We start from the raw sequence: 26,158 nt of genomic DNA, 5'->3' as shown, positions 1-26,158 counted from the left end.
TACTTAAAAAAAAAAAAAAAAAAAAAAAAAATTAGCCAGGCCCATTGGTGGCACACACCTACAGACCCAGCAATTCAGGAGGCTGAAGCAGCAGGATCCCTTGAGCCCAGGAGTTCGAGGCTGTGGTAAGCTGTGATCACACCACTGAACTCCAGTCTAGGCAACAGAGTGAGACACTGTCTCAAAAAGAAAAAAGGAAAAAAAATTTTTAAGGACTTAGTTTAATTTTAAAATTTAGAGTGTAAATTCCTAACACATTGCCAAACTTCTTACGCAGAGGTGGGAAAATATGGCTCTTATTTAAGAAAAAGGCTGCTCTGAACACAGATGTTCAATAAATGCTTTTTGGATCCATGCACAGGCCCTAAATGAGTATGCATAGGAAGAGAAGAAAGGAACAACGAATACATAGAAATAAACTAGTCTTCAGAAACACGCGTAATCATCATATTAATTCAATTCTCAAAGGTTACTGAATACCTAAAATATGCTGAGTAAATGTACAATACAATATAATGGTACTGGCATATACAGAATTTGGATTCATGGCCACTAATTTACCAAATTACAATCTTACAGGTTCTGCTCTCTCACTTCAAAAAAAAAAAAAAAAAAATGAGGGATTAACTAGAAGTTCTCAGGGTTCCTTAAAATTTCAGAATTCAACATTGTAACTGTATTAAATGAAATTTTCTTCTCATTCTTCTACTCTTCTATAGTTGAAGAAATACAATCCATATAGTTAGTGAAATCTTTCTATATTAGCAATGTTTTCAACCATAACTTTTAGTGTCATTTACATGAGTTGACAGAGTAAAAATGACAAAACATAATATATATTAAATACTTATAATGTACCAGTAACATACTAATAAGCATGATTATCTTATTTAATCCTCACATGAACCCACAAGACAGAGTATTATTTTTCTCACTGTATAGATAAGAAAACTGACATTACATCTAAAATCACACAGTGAATACGTGATGGAGATAGGGCTCAAATCTGACCTGACTCCAGAGCTCACAACTAACTAATACAACGTCTTATCACAAGCTCAGCCAGGGCTGAGTATATGTTAAACTGAGACATATACTGAGTATATGTTAAACTGAGGGACAGGAAATGGGTGACGGGGGCACTAAATGACAGTCAAGGAATTCATACAGTATAATGTGAGCAGGCAGTGGAATACATGCATATTTTAGAGGCAGTAAAGATGTAACTGAAATAGTGCTTAAGGAAGTTACTGAAGTAACCACCAATAGGATGGCTGAAATAAGAAAAAAACTAAGAAATAAACCTTCTAGCTAAAAGATACGGCAACGAGCAGGATTTATCTACATGTAAGGTAAGAAGGAACTGTGCAGTGGAAATATAGGAGACAGGACCAAGAAATACTGCAAAGAGACACTACAGGCCATGTTCAATATTCTACAAACAGGTAGGTCTTTTAAAAATTAGACTGTACTTGATCATGAGAACAATATCATTCACTTTTCAAATAAAATCTAGAATTTAAAAATACTAAGTAGGGCTTTAAGAAGTTTTAAGTCTATTAAATTCTAAAAGATGATTATTCTTTCCTAACTGTCCCCTTACCAAAACAAACAAAACACTGCATTTGCAATTAGATGATCTAAGTTTCAGATAAAACAAAAGGCAATGAAAGAAACAGTATACCCTATCTGAGAGAAAGCTGAAAAGCCTAAAAGAAGAAACATGTATTAACAAAACAAAAAGTGAGAAGAATGCATCCTCTAAACTAAACAGTCTAAATTACAGCTTCAGTCTGGGTCCTAGAACAGAGATTAAGGAAAAGTCCTAGAGGGATGGTACAGAACTATTTCAGAGTAACAGTTGTAACCTACTGATGGTAACAGAGCTAGCAAGTAGTGGATGGAGCTCAGACTCAAAAGGCAAATGCCAACCGTCACACAATGCTACACAGTAATAACAACTAGAGACACTATCAGATAGTATGAAAATGTTTTTGGAAATAACAGTAACAGAGTATCATAAATGAATTTAAAGATCTTCTTCGTGTCTAAAACTCCATCTAATATATGAAGTTTTACTCCAACTTTCTTGACTGATGGTCCCCCAGCCTCTGCTATAACACTTCTAAGAGTTCACAACCTTTAAAAGCTGCCCCATTAGTGAAATTGGGGCAGGAATTGAAAGTTCCCTTTAAAGTCTGACCAATGGTTCTAAAATTTCGTTCTCTTGGTATATCAGAATCGACTCTTAAAATGCTTAAAATGTGTTAAAAGGACTCCTTTCCTTCAACTAGCTAGACCCCTTCCCACTCCTGATCCTTCTCAAGCATTCTGCAGTTCATAGTACTCAGAAGTGAATGAAATAATCTAGATATGGTGTGACTAGTCCCAAACACAGCAGTATTACTATCCCTCCTAATATGAACATATTTTTACCAATATAACCTAAAAAGTCATTCACATTTTAGGTTTGTTTTATTTGGACAAGAGGGGATGTATGATATGTGTTATTCTTTCGTTTCAGCAGGGAGGGGGCTGCATCCACATCATCCTGTTGCTTATGTTAACTAAAACCGTTACTCTATCTTTTTCACATAAACGGCTACAGTATAAAGTCAAACCACCTTATCCTCGAATACAATTTTTGTTAATTTAAAAGTAGAACTTAACGTTTCATGCCACTAAACTTCATATTTTTCAGCTCTTCATTCCAGCCTTTCAAATCCCTTTTGAAAAACTGTTTCCTATACCCCTCTATCGTACAATTATCACAAAATGCGGTATATCATTGATTTTCCAGTTTATGTCCTCTCATAGACTTTGAGTTTTTCAAGGATAAATACTTATTTCCATATCCCCTATGCAAGTATAGTTAATGACACCAAGTAAGTGCCCAACAGATGATATGAATTCCTCTTCATCATCTTAATACACCCTTTCCAGTTCTGTGCCATATATAAAATGTGAGAATTGTGACCTTAAATATTCACCCAAGTCATCCTTAAGAACTTGGAATATGACAATGTCAACTCTCTAGGGCCCTGAGCATATCATAAGAGATTCTCCTCCAAGTAACAATAAAATTTAAGGCTACAAATAAGATTATTCAATATTTGCGATTAAGATGTCTCTTTTCTTAAGGATTCCCTTTTCTCCTAGGATGCTCTTTTCTCCTAGGATTCCCCAGTCTTTTTTGTTGTTGTTCTTTGTTTTTATGAGACAGAGTCTCACTCTGTCGCCCAGGCTGGAGTGCAATGGCACGATCTCAGCAACCTGTGCCTCCTGGGTTCAAGCGATTCTCCTGCCTCAGCCTCCCAAGTAGCTGGGACTACAGGTGCATGTCACCACGCTCAGCTAATTTTTTGTATTTTTAGTAGAGACAGGGTTGCACTGTGTTAGCCAGGATGGTCTCAATCTCCTGACCTCATGATCCACCCACCTCGGTCTCCCAAAGTGCTGGGATTACAGGTGTGAGCCATCGCACCCAGCCTGATTCCCCTATCTTAAGGTAAAAATAAACATCTTCCAGAGGGCACAAGAAAATTAAGGTTATCATATTTCAGTCCTGACTGATAAGTTTTAGACAGAAACAAGTTTTTAAAAAGATGTACACAAAGGTTCTAAAAGTCCTAGGTGGCCAGGCACGGTGGCTCACACCTGTAATCTCAATACTTTGGGAGGCCACGGCAGGCAGATCACCTGAGGCCAGGAGTTCAAGACCAGTCCGGCCAACATGGTGAAACCCTGTCTCCACTAAAAACATAAAAATTAACCAGGCATGGTGGTGGGCACCTGTAATCCCAGCTACTCAGGAGACTGAAGCAGGAAAATAACTTGAACACCGGGGGGCCGAGGTTGTAGTGAGCAGAGATCGCATCACTGCACTCCAGCCTGCACGACAGAGAAAAACTCCGTCATCTTAAAAAAAAAAATAGGTTACAGCAAAAAGTTATTCAAGTCTTGCAATGACAGCTTGCCTAAATATTTTTTAAAATTCCATCAGAAGCCTATTAATGATAGCAACCCTTTCTTTTCTACACAGAATGGAACACTTTCACTTAATTATTCTACTAGTTATAGATAAGAGAAACAATTTTACAACAAAAGCATCCTTTAGTCTATGTAAAGTAAAACTGCTAACTTTCCATAAAACTTAGAGATCATTATGATCATTATCTTCAGAACAGATTATTATGATTAAAATTTAAGTTTTATGATTTAAAGTAACATTTACAAAGTTACTACAGTAGCAAAAGCAAGTTTAAAAAAATGTTTTGGCTGGGCACGGTGGCTCACGCCTATAATCCCAGCACTTTGGGAAGCCGAGGTGGGCAGATCGCCTTAGGTCAGGAGGTCGAGACCAGCCTGGCCAACACGGTGAAACCCCGTCTCTACTAAAAATACAAAAATTGGCCGGGTGTGGTGGTGGGCACCTGTAATTCCAGCTACTCAGGAGGCTGAGGCAGGAGAATTGCTCAAACCCGGGGCGGGGGGCGGGGGGCTGGGTGGGCGCAGAGGTTGCAGTGAGCTTCACTCCACTTCACTCCAGCCTGGGGGAAACAGAGACTCTGCCTCAAAAAAAAAACAAAAAAACAAAAAGAAAGAAAGAAAATGTTTTTATTTTCTTTCAAAAATTCCATTAATGTGCATAAAAATACCTATTAAAGGTGAGGCCCATGAAAAAATATTACACATTCTTCCTGAAATTTATGGAAGAGAAGGAAAATGAGCTACTCACAAAACTCTGAGGCCAAAAACCCAGACTATACTTTTTAGCATCCATTTTAACATATCCAGAACATTAACCAAAAAAGCAAAAAGAAAAAAAAAAAAAAGAATAGTAAAGTTACAGATAAGAACCAATTTTTTTAAAATGCACAAAAATAGAAAAACAAAGTTTAGCTATCTACAACTTACTCTGTCAAAAAGAAAAAAAAGTTTAACTGTCCATGTCTAAAGGACAATTCATAAACTAGCCAAAAGAAGAAATGATCTGTGGTTATGGTTTTTTTAGAAAAAGTCTTCTATCTTTTGTGGACATTAGAAAGTGAAATAAAATATGAGTTTATCATAATCAGTCAAAAAGAACAATTACTGAAAACTCATTCTTAATACCATTCCTTGAACATATACCTAATCAAATTCCAGAGTACTTCTCCAACTACTCAATGCAGTCAATGTTCTTAAAAGTTAAAAATAAAAGTTACTTTACTTCCTGTAATCCCAGCACTTTGGGAGGCTACTCAGGAGGCTGAGGTGGGAGGATGGCTCGAGCCCAGCAGATCAAGCCTCTAGCCTGGGTGAAAGAGCATGACCCTGTCTAAAAATAAAAATTAAAATTAAAAAAATTAATTTATTTTTTAAAAAAGGAAAAAAAAAGTAGAGATAAACTCTATGACAGAAGAGAAACAGTATCACTGAATCCTAAGTCTAAAGCAATCCTGCTTTCATTCAGCTGTCTTCCTGAGTGATCTCATTCACTCGTAACTTCAAAACGCCATCTCTAAATTAACAATATCCAAATCTTTATTTCCAGCCTAACTTCGGTCTCCTAAACTCCAAATCCATATCTACTAAACACCTCTCCTTTATGTCCCAGGAGTCATCAACTCAACATACTCAAACCTAACACATCAACTCTCTCCAAACCTTCCATCCACCTAATCACCCATCAATGCCAGAAGCTGCTACACCATCTTCTTGTTCACATCCAATCTATTTACTAAGTCCTGTCAATCTTAACACCTTAAAATGTCTTAGTCCCTATTACCACTCTAATTCAGAGTCTGCAAGAGACTCTTAACTTTTCTCCCTGCCTCCAATATTATCCTCTCCAAGTCATTCTCCTCACTATTGCCAGTGATCATTCTAAAATATAAATCTAATGATGTCACACTTGTGCTTAAACTTTTCCATGATCACCTACTGCACTCAGAGGTCTCAACTCCTTAGCATGACAACCGTAATCAATCTTTTAACCAACTCTCCATCTTCCAGGAAGCTCTTCTCCTCCCCTCTCCCATCCCAGCCTTTTACTAGCTAACTCCAACTCATTCAGTTCTCAACTCTGATGTCACAACCTTTGGGATATTTTCCTTAATCCACTACTAACATTAAAAAAATTTACCCTTTTATGTGCTCTCCTCTTTAACTCAGTTTACCACTCTCATGCCATATGTAGAAAGGCCCTGTTTACTTGTCAATTCTTGATCCAAAATATATGCTCTGTCTATAGAGACTGTCTTGTTCATCGTCAATAAATATGAGGAACAACGGTTTGGCACCTGTTAATTATTACAAACCATATTGGTAATGCAAACCTATTAGAAATTATACATGTAACCTCTCACAAATAAGGACATTATATAAATGTGCCCAGTGCCTACTGAGCATACTGGCATCCAAACTCAGCAATTAGTGTTCAAACAATAATGTTTTAGTTTTAAGGGCTAAACTGAAGTTTATACTTAATCCTACAAAGAATAAGAAGTTATAAAAACACTTTCAACTGCAGAAAATGTTAAAGGGAGGAAACAGACATATAAAAAAATCAATCTAAATGAAGAGTAAATAATTTGAAAGGGGATGTAAGATAGACCAATTTAGAGGCTGTTTTATGAATACCAAATTGACACTACAAGAGTCTGAAATATTGATGGTAACAACCAAGAAGGAAAGGAAGGCATAACATTAAGAAGATTTGAAAAGACTTGAATGTGGAGGAAGTCTGTAGTTCAGATGATTCAGAAACAGGGAAGTCTTCTTTGAGTACACTAACTCAGTCAGGTTTCCTGGTTAATGTTCTTACAGAATTCTGTCCCTTTGCTTTATAGCATTCAACACAGTTTCAGACTCACATAGTTTCAAAGTGGAAAATTCTCGTAACAATCTGGCCCCAACTTCCCATAACTCTTTTACACAGATATCCACATGTGGACCTAGTAGCTGTTCTGCAAACATACCTCAGTGTTTTCTCTCCTCATTACCTTTGCTCATGCTGTTCCCCCTGCTTCAAAAAATATCCCAGTAATCCTTTACTACCTTTAAAATCCCCTTTTTAAATTTTCTTTTATTAAAGACAGGGTCTCACTCTGTCACCTAGGTTGGAATGCAGTAGCATGATCATGGCTCACTGCAGCCTTGACCTCCCAGGCTCAAGCAGCCCTCCCAACTCAGCCTCCCAAGTAGCTGCGACTACAGATTCACATTGCTCCCCATGGCTAATTTTTGTTTTTTGTAGAGTTGGCCAAGCTGGTCTCGAACTCCAGGCCTCAAGTGTTCCGCCCCACCTCAGCTTCCCAAAGTGCTGGGGTTATAGGTGTGAGCCACTGTGCCTGGCCACCAACTTCCAAAACTCTTCTAAGGCCCAGTTTGAAATAAGCTTAGCCAGAAGTGACCTCTTCCTCTTATGAATACATTGTTAACTACTTAGATTTACATGGTTGTTTTGTTGGTATTGCTTTCTATTATCATTTATCATTATTCTCCTCAAAACAATGAAGCTGGCCGGGCGCAATGGCTCATGCCTGTAATCCCAGCACTTTGGGAGGCCAAGGCAGGTAGATCACAAGGTCAGGAGTTCAAGACCAGCCTGGCCAAGATGGTGAAACCCCATCTCTGCTAAAAATACAAAAAATTAGCCAGGTGTGGTGGCACACGCCTGTAATCCCAGCTACTCAGGAGGCTGAGGCAGAGAACTGCTTAAACCTGGGGGGCAAATGTTGCAGTGAGTCAAGATCATGCCACTGCACTCTAGCCTGGGCGACAGAGTGAGACTCCATCAAAAAAAAAAAAAAAAAAAGAAAAAGAAAACAGGAATGAAGCAAACTCCCTGAGGTTAGCCACTCCGTGGAGGGAGGCAGGGGTGGGGGGCGGGGGTGAAAAGAAGGTCATTAATTCCAAGCACAAAGAACAGCAGAAGAGAAAGCACCAGGAACTCAATGAAAAATAAGCCTCAACGTCTACTCCCTCTCCCAAAGGATTCTGACACTGGGTTCTACAGACCCCTACAATTGTCCTCCCACCTAATCCCCATTCTACTTATGGGCAGTAATATCTCTAGAAAAGTGCTGTCCAAAGGAAATACGATGTCGGCTGCAAATGTTGAGACACATACGTAATTTTAAACGTGCTACTAGCCACATTTTAAAAAGTAAAAAGGCCAGGCATGGTGGCTCACACCCGTAATCCTAATACTTTCAGAGGCTGAGATAGGACGATCACTTGAGCCCAGGAGCTCAAGACCAGCCTGGCCAACATAGTGAGACCACATTTCTATTTCAAAAACTTACAAGTAGGTAAAATTAATTTTAATGATATTTATTTACTTAATCCAATAAGCCTAAAATATTATTTCAACATACAATCAATATCAATTATTAATGAGATATTTTCCATTATTTATTTCATACTATGTCTTCGAAATCCAGTACGTTTTACACTTACAGCAGATCTTAATTAGGACTAACCACATTTCAAGTTCTCAATATCCACACAGAACTAGTGGCTATAGTACTGGACAGCCCATCTTCTAGGTCATCCTGTCATTCACTGAGGTAAAGTTTTAGTACCTGCCTTGGCCATACAGGCTCCAACTTAACTCCTCATCATTACTTTCCCCCTCAGCTACCCACTCCATGGGCCACATCCTAGACCTTTTCCAGCAGAACCTGCACCACCTTCAAAATCACTAATTTGAACATTCCATTTTCCAACTACAACCTCCTTTTCTTACTTGCTTCACTGCAAGAATTCAATTTCATAAAGATGTCTAATTCACTGATGCTGTCATGCCCTATTCATTGGCCCCAAACATTCCTTTGCAAAATTCCCTTGTCCCTCCATGTAGTTCCCACTTTGTAGGAGAAAAGAATGCATGCACTCATGCAGATGGATGTTATTTTACATCCACAGTTGTCAATCTCAATGGGCACAGGCATCTCAATAACTTTCCAGTGAGTCAGCAATCAAACTTCCTACAATAACTCTTTCATATCTTTTCTTTGCTCCTCCCACATCTCCTTCCTTCAAAAACTACCTTTAGGAAGCATGTTTAAAACAAATGACTATTAAACTTTAACAATGCATTTAACACTGTTATTTCATATTCAAGAAAACATTTCCCAAAATAAAGTTTTTGCTAATTATATAAAACATCTGTTCTCTATAAAAATTCAAATATGAAAAGGTACAAGAGAACCAAACTATTTTTCATATACTTACAGGAGTACTAGAATGTAATTTCACAAAAGCAAAAACTATTTCATTCCCAAATGACGTGTGAGCATTTAACGCAGCTGATTTGGCACATAAATCAGCACTCACTTTTATTGATGGAATGACTGGATAAGAACCTTGCTTTAAGTAAATGTGATACCAAAGGCCAAACAGGCAAAAGGAAGGAGGAGGGGAGAGGAGGGGAGAATGCTTATTTGTTTGCAAGATTTAGCAGAGAATACCTATAGCTGCAAAGAATACTTATAGGCCAGTAAAGGAGTAACTATTTTTACGTTTTACTGAGAGTTTGTAAAATGTATCCATAAAAATAATGGACAAGGCCGGGTGCAGTGGCCCACGCCTGTAATCCCAGCACTCTGGGAGGCTGCGGTGGGCAGATCATGAGGTCAGGAGTTCCAGACCAGCCTGGCCAACATGGTGAAACCCCATTTCTACTAAAAATACAAAAATTAGCTGGGCACAGTGGTGTGCGCCTGTAATCCCAGCTACTTGGGCAGCTGAGTCAGCAAAATGGCTTGAACCCAGGAGGTGGAGGTTGCAGTGAGCCGAGATTGTGCCACCGCACTCCAGCCTGGGTGACAGAGCAAGACTCCACCTCAAAAAAAAAAAAAAAAAGGACAAAAACATTTAAAGTGTAATACAGAATTTAATGGTCTATGATTCTGCCAAAAAGCTGGACTTTTCTCATAACTCTGATGATTCAACTTCTTCGTGGATGACAGCATGGACACATACAAACCTGAGCACTTTTCAAGACTTAACCCAGGTGAGAGGCGGTGGCTCATACCTGTAATCCCAGCACTTTGGGAGGCTGAGGTGGGCAGATCACCTGAGGTCATGAGTTCTAAACCAGCCTGGCCAACATGGCAAAACCCCTTCTCTACTAAAAATACAAAAATTGGCCAAGCATGGTGGCAGACGCCTGTAATCCCAGCTACTTGGGAGGCTGAGGGTGGCGAATCACTTGAACCCAGGAGGCAGAGGTTGCAGTGAGCCAAGATTGCGCCATTGTACTCCAACCTGGGTGACAGGAGTGCAAACTCAGTCGCAAAAAAAAAAGACTTAAGCCCGTGTAGATCACTGGGGTAATTAACTTAAGTCCCTTCTTCTACAAACATCATCAGATGTAATTACTGGAATCTATGAGCATGTATATTTGCCACGCTCTGTCCTTCAGGCTGGAGTACAGTGGCACAATCACAGCTCACTAGAGCCTCAACCTCAACCTCCTGGCTCAAGCGATCTTCCCACCTCAGCCTCCCGAGTAGCTGGGCCACAGGCACGTGCCTCAGCCAGCTAATTTTTATATTTTTTTGTAGAGACAGGTTTTCGCCGTATCGCTCAGGCTGGTCTCAAACTCCTGCACTCAAGCAATCTGCGCACCTCAGCCTCCCAAAGTGCTGGCACTACAGGTGTGAGCCACCACGTCCACCCTATACATATTTTCAGGTCTCCAAAACTTTCCTCTCCACTTTCTGCTATGGAGAAATGTCACCCAGAGGCTTACTGGAACAACTGAACCAGAGAGGCTCCAGACTCAGACCAGCAGGGAGCTAAAATCAATGGTGAGACACAAGTCTAAACATGCGGAGATTAAGCAAAGTCTGCATACTCATAAGTGGGACACCCTTCTCCTGCCTTGTTCCCCAAACATTATCAGCCAGGTTAAGTAGCCTCAACAAGAGATTATAAAATTCCTCTCTGGAACAAATGGACAGACCTAGACCTACTCACACTTAAAAGACCATTAATCTTATTCCTGGGACTATCTAAATTCAGAGGTGAAGACTAATGGCAATTCTAAAATTCATGTTCTTTTCCCTGATCATGATTCAATTAGACACAAAATACTATACTTTTTTTAAAGGTCTTTAACCTTTAAGATGCTACCTGATTTTGAAATCACATATTAGAGTAACTTCTGGAACAAAAATATTCCTTTTCCAGTCTTACTCTGACACCCTGGGGAAAGATGTTTAAGGAACAGAGGCTGGAGTTTTTCACACACCACTCTAAAGAAATGCAGAAAGAAACTGAAAAGCATTCAGAGTCTTACAATTTCTAGGTCCTGTTTCATGTTTATCCCACAAAAGGGAAAGGAAAAAAACAAAATAGGCAGAATGCAAATCAATCATATATATTTGGTAAGAGCTAAGCTCTGCTGGAGAGGAAATTATTGGCTAACATTAAGTTAGGGAATTTTTCATTTATTCATGTGATTCTTGTATTTTACTACAGAAAAAGCAATCAGGCCGGGCATGGTGGCTCACACCTGTAATCCCAGAACTTTGGAAGTCTGAGGCGGGTGGATGACCTGAGGTCAACAGTTCAAGACCAGCCTGGCCAACATGGTGAAACCCCGTCTCTACTAAAAACACAAATATTAGCTGAGCACAGTGGTGAGCATCTGTAATCCCAGCTACTCGGGAGGCTGAAGCAGGAGAATTGCTTGAATGCAGGAGGCGGAGTTTGTGGTGAGCCGAGATCATCTGGCCTGGGCAACAGAGTGAGACTCCATCTCAAAAAAAAAAAAAAGAAAAAACCAAAAAACATAACCTTGAAAAAATAAAAAGTTATATATATTTCCCACACCATTACTGATTAAAAGTACTTCAAGCCAGGTGCGGTGGCTCAACACCTTGAATTCTAACACTTTTGGGAGGCTGAGGCATAAGGATCACGTGATTCTGAGAGTTTGAGAGCAGCCTGGGCAACATGGCAAGACCCCATCTCTATTAAAAAAAAAAAAGTTTTTAGTCAGCTGAGCATGGTGGCATGCACCTGAAGTCCTAGCTACTCAGGAGGCTGAGGTGGAAGGCTCACTTGAGCCCAGGAGTTCGAGGCTGTAGTGAGCCATAATAATACCACTGCACTCCAGCCTGAGCAAGAGAGTGAGACCCTGCATCCAAAAAAAAAAAAAAAAAAAAGTACTTCAAGCACATTCATTCAGTGCAATGCAAGCTATTACCGCTTAGCATTACTTAGAGAGATACAGGATCTAATTAAATAACCCTGCTTAGCAAACTGCCTTCTAAGAGGATCACTAGAAGTAAACTTTTTCTTTTTTTTTTCTTGAGACAGGGTCTCACTCTGTCACCTAGTTAGAGTGCAGTGGATCTCAGTTCACTGCTACCTCCATCTCCCAGGATCAAGCAATCCTCCCACTTCAGCCTCCCAAGCAGTTGGAACCACAGGTGTGCATCAACATGCCCAGCTAATTTTTTGTATTTTGATAGAGATGTGGTTTTGCCATGTTGTCCAGGCTGGTCTGGAACTCCTGAGCTCAATCACTCTGCCTGCCTTGGCCTCCCAAAGCACTGGGATTACAGGTGTGAGCCACTGCTCCCAGCCTTATTTTTAAGTTACAAAAAATACCACGAGGGAGAAGGTGAAAGGGATCGTCCCATTTTAAATTATGCACTGCTGTACTGTAAATTTTAAATTTAAAAAAGATCAAGTTTTCAAAGTTTTTGCTCTTGGGACTCTTTTATACTCTTGAAAGTGGAGGACCGCTGCCCCCCCAAAAAAAAACTTTATGTTGATTACATCTATCAATATTTACTGTATTTGCAGTTAAAGCAGAAAACTTTAAAATATTTGTCATTAAAAAAATAATAATAGCTGGGCAGGGTGTCTCACGCCTGTAATCCTAACACTTTGGGAGGCCGAGGCAGGCGATCACTCGAGCCCCCAACTTCAAGACCAGCCTGGGCAACATGGCAAAGCCCATCTCAAAAAATAAATAAATTAATTAATCCATTACTTGTTAACATACATCTTGTATTTAAAAAATATTTTTAATAAAAATTAGAGGACTATCACAGTTTTACATTTTTGCAAATCTCTTTAACATCTAGCTTAATAAAGACATCCTGATTCTCACATCTACTTTCCCATTCAATCTGTGTATTAGATTACTTTGAAGAATATAAAGGAAGTCTAGCCTTATGAAGCTCTATAGAGTTTGGAAAAAATAGAGTATTTTTATTAAAATGCTCTAGCTTTTTCAGATAACTTTTGATATTCTTTGATCCTTCACTGAAACTCAACAAATGGCAGGTTCTTAAAGGCTGCTGCAATGCAGGAATCTGAAACCATATCAATGAATATTTCCCACTCTGATAAACTGAAATTCATTGGTCTATCTTCCATTTCCAATGGATCTTTTCATCCAGGCATGATTTTGTAATATCATGCATTGGTTATTTGGAAAATATTAGTTCACTGAGTTACGCAGTTCTTCCAAATGTTGACATATTTCACTATGCAACTTCAACATAACACATTCATTAATATCACACTGATCTTATCAAAAAAGTCAAGTATTGGGAAACTGTCAAGCTCACAGTGGCAAATACATCTTCCAAAGTTCTATTTTCACTTGAAAGCTTAAATTTTATCATTAGTAACAAATATTGTCAGTTGTTTTCCTTGCAGTGACAGGCGCACTTTGTTTATTTTCATGAAAATGTATGCCAAATACCCAAGTCTGTATAACCATACTTTGCCAGCCATTTTTTTCAAGTAAAAATGGTATTCCATTTAAAAAGCTCACAACTCAACTCCAGAAGTTCTTTTCCCTGAGTTAACCATCAGATTTGATATTCAATAAAGTGTTTTACAGGTACTTTTCATTTCATCATACAAAATATATTTTAAAATGTACTCAACGACTGAGATACAATAAAATTAGTAAGTTTTATTGTTTCATCAAGGACATAAAGTTTAACTGGCATGTTTTTTTAATTCCAAGTACATAGTGATGAACAACACTGCTACTAGCACGATTTAGTGCCACTGCCTTAATTTGTGCCAAGGTGCTGGCGGTTTTACCCACCAATGATTTTGCAAATGTCAGCACAGCAAATAATGCCTTACTATTATAAGGAAAATCATTTTGACCTGGAGAACATCCAGAAAAACTTCAGGAACCACCAGGGGCCTGAGAAACAGACTTTGAAAACCTCTGTAATAACCGATGCATTACTTGTATAATTTTTAAAAAGATAATTTTTACTAAACATTCCACTATAACAGAAATATTTAAATAAATATACACACACGTGATAATATACTAAAATCACCAATAACCCAGTACCTCATACACAGCAGATACCCAAAAATATAATAAATAACAGAATGTGATAATTCTTGAATAAATAACAATTACTGAGAATCTACTATAAGCCAGTTTCTGAGCCAGTTTTGTGCCTCTTCAGTCCCCTTCTTGGGTAACTTACAGAAGCCCATAGACCAGAATGATGATTTTAACATATGAGAAAAAATATTTACTCTGAAATCTTTCCAATCTTTAAGATTAGACTTGCATGACTGCAAGAAAGAGTCTTAAAATTCACCATAAAGCACAAGATAGCATGTTAAGTTCTATTTTAAGCACTATGCCATGAGCTTTTTTAAAAACAGGCTTGCTCACATTCAGAAACCCAAATACAAAATGAAATGCTTTGGCTGTGCACTGCCAGAACTGCATAAAGACGCTGCATTCCATTTCTCCTCAAGCTATACAACCCTTACCTGTGATGTTTTCATTCCTATTGTTAAGTGAAACTCCAGCATTAATACTATAGAGGTTACATTAAATGTGGCAATTATCTTTTTAAAAAACCCAGTAGTGTATAGCAAAACCATCAAAACAAGTTCTTAAGAACTTTTAACCATATACATTGATAAATTCAAGCGGTAAATCTCTATAAACATACATATGGAATATTATGCACTGTTAAAAAGAATGAAACCATCTCATTGTTTGGACATGTCCTGGAAAGAGCTTCACTATTTATTGTGAAAAAAAGCAAATTGTAGGATGTCATGTATAGTATGATCTCACTTATGGTTTTAGGAAAGATATTTATGTACATGTACATTCACTTAAGTTCCTTCTGTGTCTAGTTTTGTTCTCATCTAGACATACACACACACAATAAATTAAAAATATTATACAGACATACACATTTAAATGCCCATGCAGAGAAAAAAAAGAATACAAGGCCAGACACAAAAAGCGACATATTTTTATTCCATTTATATTAAATGTCCAAAATAGGCAAGTCTACAGAGACTGAAAATAGATTATCAGTTGCCTAGGGCTAAGAGTGAGGTAAGGTTTAGGAAGGAGATTATGCTAAAAGGATGTAGTTGCTTTTTGAGGTGAAAAAATATTCTAGAACTGATTGTGGTTAATGGTTACACAACTTTGTGAATATACCAAAAACCACCTGATTGTGCACTTTAAATAGGTGAACTGTAATGGGATATGTTGATTTTATCTCAATAAGGCTGTTACCTCCCCCTGCCCACCCAAATAAGAATACACAGATATACACCAAAGTGATTGCCTCTAAGAATGAAGATGATGAGGTCTTTCCATTTTTACCCTATTTACGGTTAGATTATTACAATGAGAATTGTATTCATTTATTATCTCTATAACGTAAAATAATGTAAAAGGTAAATCTAAAACAGTCCTTCATAAATTATTCTGGATTTAATGTTATTCAAGTTCATCTAAGCAGCAACAAGAAAAAACAGCGAAGATACGACCCTAAGAATATTTTCAATTTAGATTGTCTTACAAACAACAGCATCAGGCCCCACTCTCTGACAGAAACAAATCTTGAACATAATTTGTTCATCTGACACATGTATATTAAAAACACCTACTGTGTCCACAGAGTAGGGATGGGAGAATGGAGGGGGGTACAAACAGAACACAAGCCAACAAAAAGACGCAAACGAACAGCTCTGGCTTTAAGTTAAGGGCTTTTGCTATATAGCTGAAGAGACAAAACACACACACAAAGTGGACTGGGGTCAGACTATAGAAAATCTTGAATACTAGACTTAGAACTAAGACTTTATCCAGTTTTTGATGGAAAGCTATTCAAAGTTTTTATAGATAGGAGTGACAGAATGAAAGGAGTGTTTTGGTGAAATTAACCCAGCAACCAAAGGGGGGAAACTGAAAGCACTGAATAGCAGAAAAGGTAAGAAAGAGATGAAGTTTTCAAAAATAGGAACATTTTACAACAGTCCTGTGAGAGTTACTGATACCTCCATTACTAATTAATGTTCAAAGGATTTTAATGTTTGTTTTGTCTGCTTGATCTAAGGAAAAGCTGAAAAAAAAGGTGGTTTCTTCATTTTGATGAATTTTAGAAGTTCATAGCTAAGACTGAAGATTTACCAGAAAACTCTGAAGGAACGTTTCTAGGGAATTATCTTTTCATGTGACACTACTGAAACCAAGAGTACAGGGAATCAAAAGTAACAGGAGTTGCACAATTTTTAACATGGAAGGGCAAGTATAGTCACAAACATCTAACAAAAAGTGCAGTGGCAATTAGTACTACTTCTGAAATTGATAGTTAATGACAACTAAGTACTTAAAAATTGTCTCTACTGCCTATTTCAAAGAAATTCTAATGATAAAATGTTACATAAATGCAGATTTAGGTGAAGACCAAATTCTAAGGAATCAAATTTAGAGTACGATCAATTTCCTCAAGTTCCTTCCACATGCGCTACTTTTCAGATGTTGCACAAACAGCATGTTAATTCACATATGCATTTACTAATCGGTTTAACTCCTAAAGGTTTTTACTAAAAATAAAAATGCTTTCATTGCCTATGTTAACTTTCTAAAACCAGATCCTGGGCCAGGCGCAGTGGCTCACGCCTATAATCCCGGCACCTTGGGAGGCCAAGGCAGGTGGATCACAAGGTCAAGAGATTGAGACCAACCTGGCCAACATGGTGAAACCCTGTCTCTACTAAAAATACAAAAATTAGCTGGACGTGGTGGCACCTGTCCATAATCCCAGCTACTTGGGAGGCTGAGGCAGGAGAATTGCTTGAACCTGGGAGGCAGAGGTTGCAGATCCTTGAAACAATGTTACCTCCCAATTTAATACTATGGCAACACTTTGTTTTGAGATTAAAAATATGAGTAAAGCAAAGTCTTATTTCCATTTTCTCTATATTAATGTTCAGTATAGTGTTTGGTTTTTGGGGGATTTTTTTTTTTTTTTTTTGAGACAGAGTCTTACTCTGTCGCCCAACCTGGAGTACAGGGGCACGATCTCGGCTCTCTGCAACCTCCACCTCCCGGGTTCAAGCAATTCTCCTGCCTCAGCCTCCTGAGTAGCTGAGATTACAGGTGCGCACCACCATGCCCAGCTAATTTTTGTATTTTTAGTAGTGACAGGGTTTCACCATGTTGGTCAGGCTGGTCTCGAACTCCTGACCTCGTGATCCGCCCGCCTTGGCTCCCAAAGTGCTGGGATTACCATGCCTGGCAATATTCAATATAGTTTTAAAATGCCAGTTAAGGCCGGGCGCCGTGGCTCAAGCCTGTAATCCCAGCACTTAGGGAGGCCGAGGTGGGCGGATCACGAGGTCAGGAGATCGAGACCATCCTGGCTAACACGGCGAAACTTCGTCTCTACTAAAAATACAAAAAACTAGCCGGGAGTGGTGGCAGGCACCTGTAGTCCCAGCTACTCGGGAGGCTGAAGCAGGAGAATCACTTGAACAAAGGAAGCAGAGATCGCAGTGAGCCAAGATCTCGCCATTGCACTCCAGCCTGGGCGACAGAGTGCGACTCCATCTCAAAAAAAAAAAAAAAAATGCCAGTTAAAAACTGACAAGCATCGGCTAGGCGTGGTAGCTCACACCTGTAATCCCAGCACTTTGGGAGGCCGAGGCAGGTGGATCACGAAGTCAGGAGATGGAGACTATCCTGGCTAACACGGTGAAACCCCGTCTCTACTAAAAATACAAAAAATTAGCTGGACGTGGTAGCTGGTGCCTGTAATCCCAGCTACTCAGGAGGCTGAGGAGAATGGCGTGAACACGGGAGGCGGAGCTTGCAGTGAGCTGAGACTGTGTGACTGCACTCCAGCCTGGGCCACAGAGCAAGACTCCGTCTCAAAAAAACAAACAAACAAAAAAAACTGATAAGCATCTAAATAAGGTACAAAAACTTGCAATATTTGATCACTGTGATATAATTTCCAAAATCAAACATACTTGCATACTTGAAATTCTACTATTCATAGAATAGTATGAATAGATTATAAAATACTATTTCACAAGCAGTTTCATACTTTATCAAACATTCTGATGCCGAAGTAATGTTTGCTTACATTTTGTAAAACCTGTATCTGCCATCATTTAATAATCTTATCTCACACATTACAGAAACATAAACAATAAAGCTATGACAATGAACAAACCAAGAATGACTAATTTATTTCTCTGAAAACATTTTATCTAACTTGCAGAGTGGGCGCAGTGGCACAGTGCCTCACACCTGTAAAAACCATTTGCAGGCTGAGCACAGTGGCAGAGTGCCTCACACCTGTAATCCCAACACTTTGGGAGGCCGAGGCAGCATTGCTTGAGGCCAGTAGTTTGAGACCAGCCTGGGCAACACAGCGAGACCCCTGTCTCTAGAAAAATAAAAGAAACATTTGTATTGCTTTCTTTTTTTTTTGAGACAGAATCTCACACTGTCGCCCAGGCTGGAGTCCAGTGGCACAATCTCGCTGCCACCTCTGTCTCCCAGGTTCAAGCAATTCTCCTGCCTCAGCCTCCTGAGTAGCTGAGATTACAGGCGCCTGCCACCATGCCCAGTTAATTGTTTGTATTTTTAGTAGAGATGGGGTTTCACTATGTTGGTCAGGCTGGTCTTGAACTCCTGACCTCGTGATCCACCCGCCTTGGCCTCCCAAGGTGTTGGGATTACAGGCATGAGCTGTGAGTCACGGTGTCCAGCCTGCACTGCTTTCTAAAGCACAAAAAAGATCTGTCATATCAATATATTTAGTTAAAATAAAACATCTGCAAACTTTGGCACAAGGCTGCAAAGACACTGCAAAAAAAGTAGAATAATCTAAGCCTGGCACGGTGGTTCACGCCTGTAATCCCAGCACTTTGGGAGGCCGAGATGGACGAATCACAAGGTCAGGAGATCGAGACCATCCTGACTAACACGGTGAAACCCCATCTCTACTAAAAAAATACAAAAAAATTAGCAGGGTGTAGTGGCGGGTGCCTATAGTCCCAGCTACTCCAGAGGTTTAGGCAGGAGAATGGTGTGAACCCGGCAGGTGGAGCTTGCAGTGAGTCAAGATCATGCCACTGCACCCCAGCCTGGGCAACAGAGCAAGACTCCGTCTCAAAATAACAAACCAAAAAAAAAAAGTAGACTAATCTGATAGGGACTATTTGAACAAAATACAATGTAAGCTTTCAAATGATCGTACAGCCCTGTATTTACTAATCTGGATAGACATGAAAATAGCAGATTATAAATAAAAAATAGTGTTGTATCTTTTTGTGATGAATATACATATACATATGCTCACAGAGAGAAAATCTAAATGCATAAATACCCAGATGTTAACCATGATATTTCTGAGTGTTGGGGTTACAGGTACTGTTTATTTTTCTGCTTACTTTTCAGATTCTCTGAAATTTTCCCAAGCAAAATGACACTTACAAAAATTAATGTGTATGATTCCAACTAACAAACTCCAAACTTTTTGAAAGGAAGCTTGCAAAATGCCCTAGGAATATCCAAAAATACCCTAGCATAGAGCTTTCCCAAAAGGGAAAGTATCAGCAACAACATAAGTAGAAATTTTTGTGAACTGGGCACCCTAGAGGACTCCAGGTCTGCTGTAGTACCTTTAAGGAGGCCTACACAAGACGTAGGCTCAAGTCCCTGCCACTTTTATTTGTATGACCTTGCAATAGTCACTTACCCTTTCTGGGCTCACTTTCTCTATCTATAAAAAGGATTTAGTTATCACTCGCCTTTCCTACCTCAAAGAACTGCTGGAAAGATCAAAAGAGATAATGCAATATATTATGAACTGCAAAGTACTATATAAATAAGATATTATTATTCAAACATTAAAAAAGCAAGATGCTTCATGCCAGGGTCAAATACTTCAGAAAACACCACAGCCAACTCTATGAAGTAATGAATCCGTTTTTGGTCATTGTTTTTTAAAGGCTACATCTCATCATAAACACCCAGTTTTTCTGGGACTTGGATACTTTTTCCCAGTTCCCACTACAACCATTGGCCACTTTATTTTCTTATCCCTGGTTACCAGCAAGAAAGGGTACAAATTATACTAAACTCAAAAGCCTCAGCAAGAACCCTGGAGCAGCATGCTGATGGAGTTCACCAGGAGAAACCCAAGGTTAATCAGCTATGGACTCAAGCACTACTGCAATCAACAGGGATTACAAGAGACTCTTTGAAGAGAAAGACAATGCAATCGCCCAGGAGAAAACGGTGGATAAAAAGAAGGCAGTATTTCAAAACAATCATATGAAATACTTAGAAACTATACTGTAGTATTTTATAAACTATACTGTAGTGTTTTTTAAATACTGTTCATAAAAATAATGACATAAAACAAAAGCCATCTAAATGTGGCACTTGACAAAGGCAAGTTACAGAGATTCAAATCAAATCCATGAATAAACTGTCAGACGTACTTGCCTCTATCTGAAATAAAAGCAGACAAATTACAGCGTAAGGATCAAAATTAAGTGGCTATTTCTTGAAAATAAAGAGGCAGAAAAGAACAATAGAATTCACTAACACACTTATAGGAACTTTTATAATTATGGTTTCTCTTTCCATTTAATTTAATTATTTACTCCACTAAAATGACGATGAGCTTCTTCTCTCCCACTCTTCTTCCTGTAAATTAAAATGGCAATATAATTTGGTTTGAGTTTTACTCCAAAAAAAAACCATATTTTTTTTAAAAGTACTTTAAGAGGAGCTGCATGAAGCTGTCAGCTTATTAACCACCAAGATCATCTGGCCATCACACCCTCCTGCTTCTAAGTTCCTAAAGATGACAAAATACCCTCCACATTCTTAAAATGTCATTTATGGGTATTCCCCTAATGAAAAATTAAGCCTTTCATAAACAAATGTGCATAGAGAATTCCTTTTGATATGTATGATTCACAATCTAATTTTTATTGGCAATATCTTGAAGTGTTGCAGCTTGCGCAATTCCTACAGGGGATAAAGATCTATCCGTTTTCCCATCTGATCTTTGCAGATTTCTTATAGATTTAAAAGGACTCACTAAAAAAGCCATGAGGAAAATAATTATGAATACACAGCAAAATGAAGTATGGGGCTGAAACCTAAGATAATGAAAAGTCACTGAATGTTATGCAAAGCTTCACAGTTGAAGTACTCTATTCCCATTTAAAATTTCAAAAAAACTAGATTTTCTTCTTACTGATTTTTCGTATATTAGGAATGCATATTTACCTCCAAAAAATCACAAACAAAAAGCCTTCCGAAAATATCATTTCCAAAAGGAGTATCTGCCAAACCTTACTGCACAGAAAATTATATATACACATTCTTTTTTAACACATTCTCAAATAACTATGGTAGGCGTTCCTGAGATCACCTCCTCCACCCCCCAAAAAAAGAACAGCAAATCTAACCACAATAAAGTATTAACCAAATTTTTTTAATGCAGTTATCACCAGCTAAGCAATTTATCACACAGCTCCTCAAAGTCTCAGACACACACAATGACATACCAACATGTCAAAACAGTTATTATAATTTGAAAAATTATACAACAGGAACATAAAAGTAGAAAAAAAAAACTTCCTCTGGAAAAACTCAAGTAGATTTGGGAGAGAGCAAAAAACGAGACTAATTTTAGAAAAATAACATTTCTTCAAGTGTTTGGTGTTTATCTGATACTGGTTCACTTTCGTAAAGAGAAACTTTACCTAACAAGACTCACACCAGGGTTCTAATCCATCCCCAAAGGCACTTTCTTAAAATGAGAAAGAACAAAGAAGGAAATCTCTCAGCATGTGCTTTCCATACTAGTTTCTTTGGACAGCATCAAGAGTGACAATATAGTCTGCACAAGCTTTTCGGCTTTATTCTATGGTCCATGTATAACAACTGATTAGCTATCATTCAAAAGAACTCCTAACAAAATAAATATTAGAAGGCAAAGATCACAGCAACATGATGACTCTATCATAAGAGAAAAATCATAGAAAACATGTCTTAAAGTTGTGTGCTTTTTTTTTTATTTCAAGGGTTAACTATCTCCAAATATTCAAATTCCTAAGGCTTTCTCATTTCAGTCAATAGTTTGAAACTGGAGAAAACCCAAAACCATCCATTCTAAATCTGCTCTCCCTTAAATAAAGTTGTAATTATAAGTACATTTTAAATGAATGACACTCAAAGCCAATACTTTAATACATAAATCTTGGAGTGTAAACATTGTGAAGTTATTAGGAGAAAAGATCTTTCGGTGAGGATATTCCACAGGAAAAACTCTACAGAATCAAATCTGGCATTTGGTTGTTCTAGAAGTTGTCGTTTCATTATAACGGAGAAAAAAATTAAATAATTTGTATTAATTATAAAAAGAAGACTCTCTCCAAAGATTTACAATTGTATATCCCAATCTCCACTCTGACAGAGATGTCAGTTCTCTGGGTCGAGACATAACCAGCTGCTGGGTTCACACACACAGGAAGCCACAGAGAAGATCGCGTTCAGAGCCTCGAAATAATACGCGTTAGTTAAGAACTGCCTGCTACTAAACCAAAATTATTCAAGCGGAGCCCCATTTGTCACAATCCAATCATAAGGGTTCCACCCCCCCTCCCCCAACTGCTTGTGTAGTGGTATATCTGCTTCGGTAAAGAAGCCATCATCAGGTAAAGATTGGGGTGGGAGAAAAGCGGGGAAAAGGGGGCACCCTTTCATCTAATTTCGTGAGGCGTGAGTAATTGGTACAGTTAAGAGGAACGTTCTATTTATCGGGGGTTAGAGTAGCATGAGGGGAGAATTTCGTTCAAATCAACATGGCCAGCAAGATGTCCCTACAAACAAAAGGCAATGGGGGGATATAAACACGAACCATTCACCTCCATCAGCTACAGCATCGCCATCATGGTGTGTGCAGAGACCCCCAAAGGCTCCTCTCACCCTCCACACCAGCCAAGGCAAGAGAAGGGAGAGAGGTAGCTACATCCCCCTCTCCCAACACTGCTTCCAAAGACACACTCTTCGAGGGGGTTTCTCCCCTCGGCTGCCCGGAATCAGAGAGAGAGTAACGTCCCGCCCAGGCTGACTCTCCCCCGCTACCTCTCAGCCGAACCCCAATGCCGGCCCGGGGCTCGCTAAACTTTACCAGAGCTTCTCCCCCCAGATCCCCACCCTATCGCCCCGGGATCGCGCTTCCCTCAAGCGGGGCACCCCAGGCGCTTCCTGAAAGCGAGCAGCCGGGGAGAGCCGAGTCCGGGGCGGGGGCGACAGGGATCCACGGAGGGGCGGGGCGGCCGGAGCCAAGTTCCCGGGGGTCTGAGAAGAGCGCCTGACAGGAGCCCGGGACTGCAAAGGAGGAAGAGGAAGCGGCCACGGGGAGCTTTCCCAATCCCCCCTACAAGAGCACCCTGCCCCCAGCCCCAGCTCCCCATGGGGGGCGGGGAGGCTAACTAGAAGGTGAAAAAGCCGAGCCCAGGAGACAGCTGCAGCCCCTACCTCCCGACTCCCTATCTCTTCCCCCGCCACCCCCGCCAGAGGCGCCCACAACAATAACACGCCGGGGACGACCCGTCAGCGCCCCCGAGGCACCCGGGGCCCGCGGCCCGCCGCAGGCGGGCCCCCTCTGCTGAGACCGGGCGCGCCTCTCTCCCTACAACTCCAGGCCCGGGTGGAGTCAGGCCCGAGCGGCCCCCCAGGGTCGGACCCATCCCCCCAGGCACCAGAGGCGCCGTCTCCGCGGCCGAATATTAGAAGTGAATTCGAGCTGCGCTTTACCTTTAGTTCCGCACTGTCCGCCATCTTGCGTCTGTCAGCGCAAGCGCAGTGAACCTCGCCGGGGGCCGCCGCTAGACCCGCCCCTCTAGCCGGCCTGGCCCCGCCCCGGCCCGCCCCTCCACCTTCCCAGCCCGCCTCTGGCCTCCGCCCCGCTTAGGGCGCTGGAAGCCCCGCCCCGGACACGTACAACTGCGAGACAGGCACGTTCTATTTAAATAATGGCGCCAAGCGGCGAGGTTTGACAGTTACTACCCCCTCGGCTTCCCAGCCCCCCCATCCTCTCTCGGCCAGCGCCTCCCGGGAAGGGCAGGGGCGAGAGGGATGCTGGCCTGAGCCCCATCTCTCCGCGGTCCGTGGAACGCTTCTGCATAGCTTCGACGCCTACGGTCACAGAAACAATGCTGTCCTCCAACCCCTAATAAGCAAGGCTTTTTCAGCACCTGCTACTTGCGAGGCTACCAGTGGGCTAAAAATAGAAATCCGTTACATTTAAGGGGCCCTTAATGAAGCATTTCTAGCATTATTGGCTCAGATCCTCCTCTTGATAACGCGGTGAGGTAGGCAAGGAAGAGATAATTCCCAGGGTATAGATTCAGAAATGAAAGCTCAGAAAGGAAAAGTGACTTGCACAAACAAGAATTTTTGCGAGGTGGCGTAAGACAAAATTTTGAAGGTGTTCATTAACATTTTTGTTTTAAAAAAATGTATTTAGTGACTATCTGTTGGCTTTGTGCTAACGGCTAAATATACATTGGGGAATCAAAGTCCCTGCCCTTCTGTAGTTCTCTAATGGGGAATCAGACAAGTGAACGAACAAAGATACAATTTCAAATGTTATTTTTTGAGTACCAGAAGGGAGCAAACGGTCCATTGAGAAAGAAGAAGGGTTTGGGAGATGTACTTAATTCTGGGAGAGTTTTATCCACTAAATTGACATTTAAGTAGACTTGATGGAAGGATTATTTCATTCTTTTTTGTCTCTACTAAAAGCCTTCTGGGCCGGGCGCGGTGGCTCAAGCCTGTAATCCCAGCACTTTGGGAGGCCGAGACGGGCGGATCACGAGGTCAGGAGATCGAGACTATCCTGGCTAACACGGTGAAACCCCGTCTCTACTAAAAAATACAAAAAACTAGCCGGGCGAGGTGGCGGGCGCCTGTGGTCCCAGCTACTCGGGAGGCTGAGGCAGGAGAATGGCCTGAACCCGGGAGGCGGAGCTTGCAGTGAGCTGAGATCCGGCCACTGCACTCCAGCCTGGGCGACAGAGCCAGACTCAGTCTCAAAAAAAAAAAAGAAAATTGGTCTCTCTCTCATGATTTTTTGTAAAACCAGATAACTCAGTTTTGTTTTAGTGAACATGGGTGACACCATTTTGATTTTTAGTCTGGTCTGGAGGCCTGATGCAGGAATTTGGTTCAAAACAATGGCATCCTGTGATTTTTATTTAACAATTAACCTAGGTGAAATTGTGACACTAAGACGGAGGGCGTTAGCACTACCCTCACTTAACATCATTCTGGTTTTCTAGTCTCCACACATCATTTATAGATTACAGTGTCCTCACGATTATGCATTTCTGTCATTGCAGGTGAAGAGAGACCACTTGACATTCAACAGTTGGCTGTATACAAACATTTAAAACTTTTTGAGAGAACATAGTTGAGAATTATGACTATCAGGTGGACAATGCCAAGAGTTCAGAGTATGCTTCTTAGCTAGGGTTGCCATAAACCAAACCAACTAAAATCATATAGATCAAAGAATGAGCCAGATGAGAAATCTACCTGTTTTAACCAAGTAGCCTGCTAACTTTTTGAAACTGAGTCTCTATAATACCAGATTATGTACAACAACAAGTGTCAGCAACAGCACAGATTTCCCCCTGTTTGGTTAGTAGGTAGCCATTCTGTCATCTAGCATCTCAGGAATTGGTTAAATTGAAGCAAAGAGTGCTAACTCTACAAAAGAGGCCACTAGTAAAATTTGAACAAACAGTTGCATTAGGGATGTTGCTAAAGTTACCCACTAGGTGGAATAAAAGCTCTCTTGGG

The 26,158-nt window shown here is 40.2% G+C and overlaps 1 protein-coding gene across 1 annotated transcript in view; it reads right to left on the bottom strand.

The window, feature by feature from the left end:
* PIAS1 (protein inhibitor of activated STAT 1) overlaps window positions 1-24,143 on the bottom strand; it is a 136,262-nt gene extending 112,119 nt beyond the window's left edge. The window contains 1 exon segment of the mRNA NM_001266301.2: window positions 24,110-24,143. Coding sequence (NP_001253230.1) covers window positions 24,110-24,133 — 24 coding nt within the window. The 5' untranslated portion in view covers window positions 24,134-24,143.
* Window positions 24,144-26,158: the final 2,015 nt, after the last annotated feature.

This window comes from Macaca mulatta, chromosome 7, assembly GCF_049350105.2.
Source record: "Macaca mulatta isolate MMU2019108-1 chromosome 7, T2T-MMU8v2.0, whole genome shotgun sequence".
Lineage (NCBI taxonomy): Eukaryota > Metazoa > Chordata > Mammalia > Primates > Cercopithecidae > Macaca > Macaca mulatta.
Note: the sequence above shows the minus strand (reverse complement) of the source record. Positions and strands in the feature narration are given on the sequence as shown.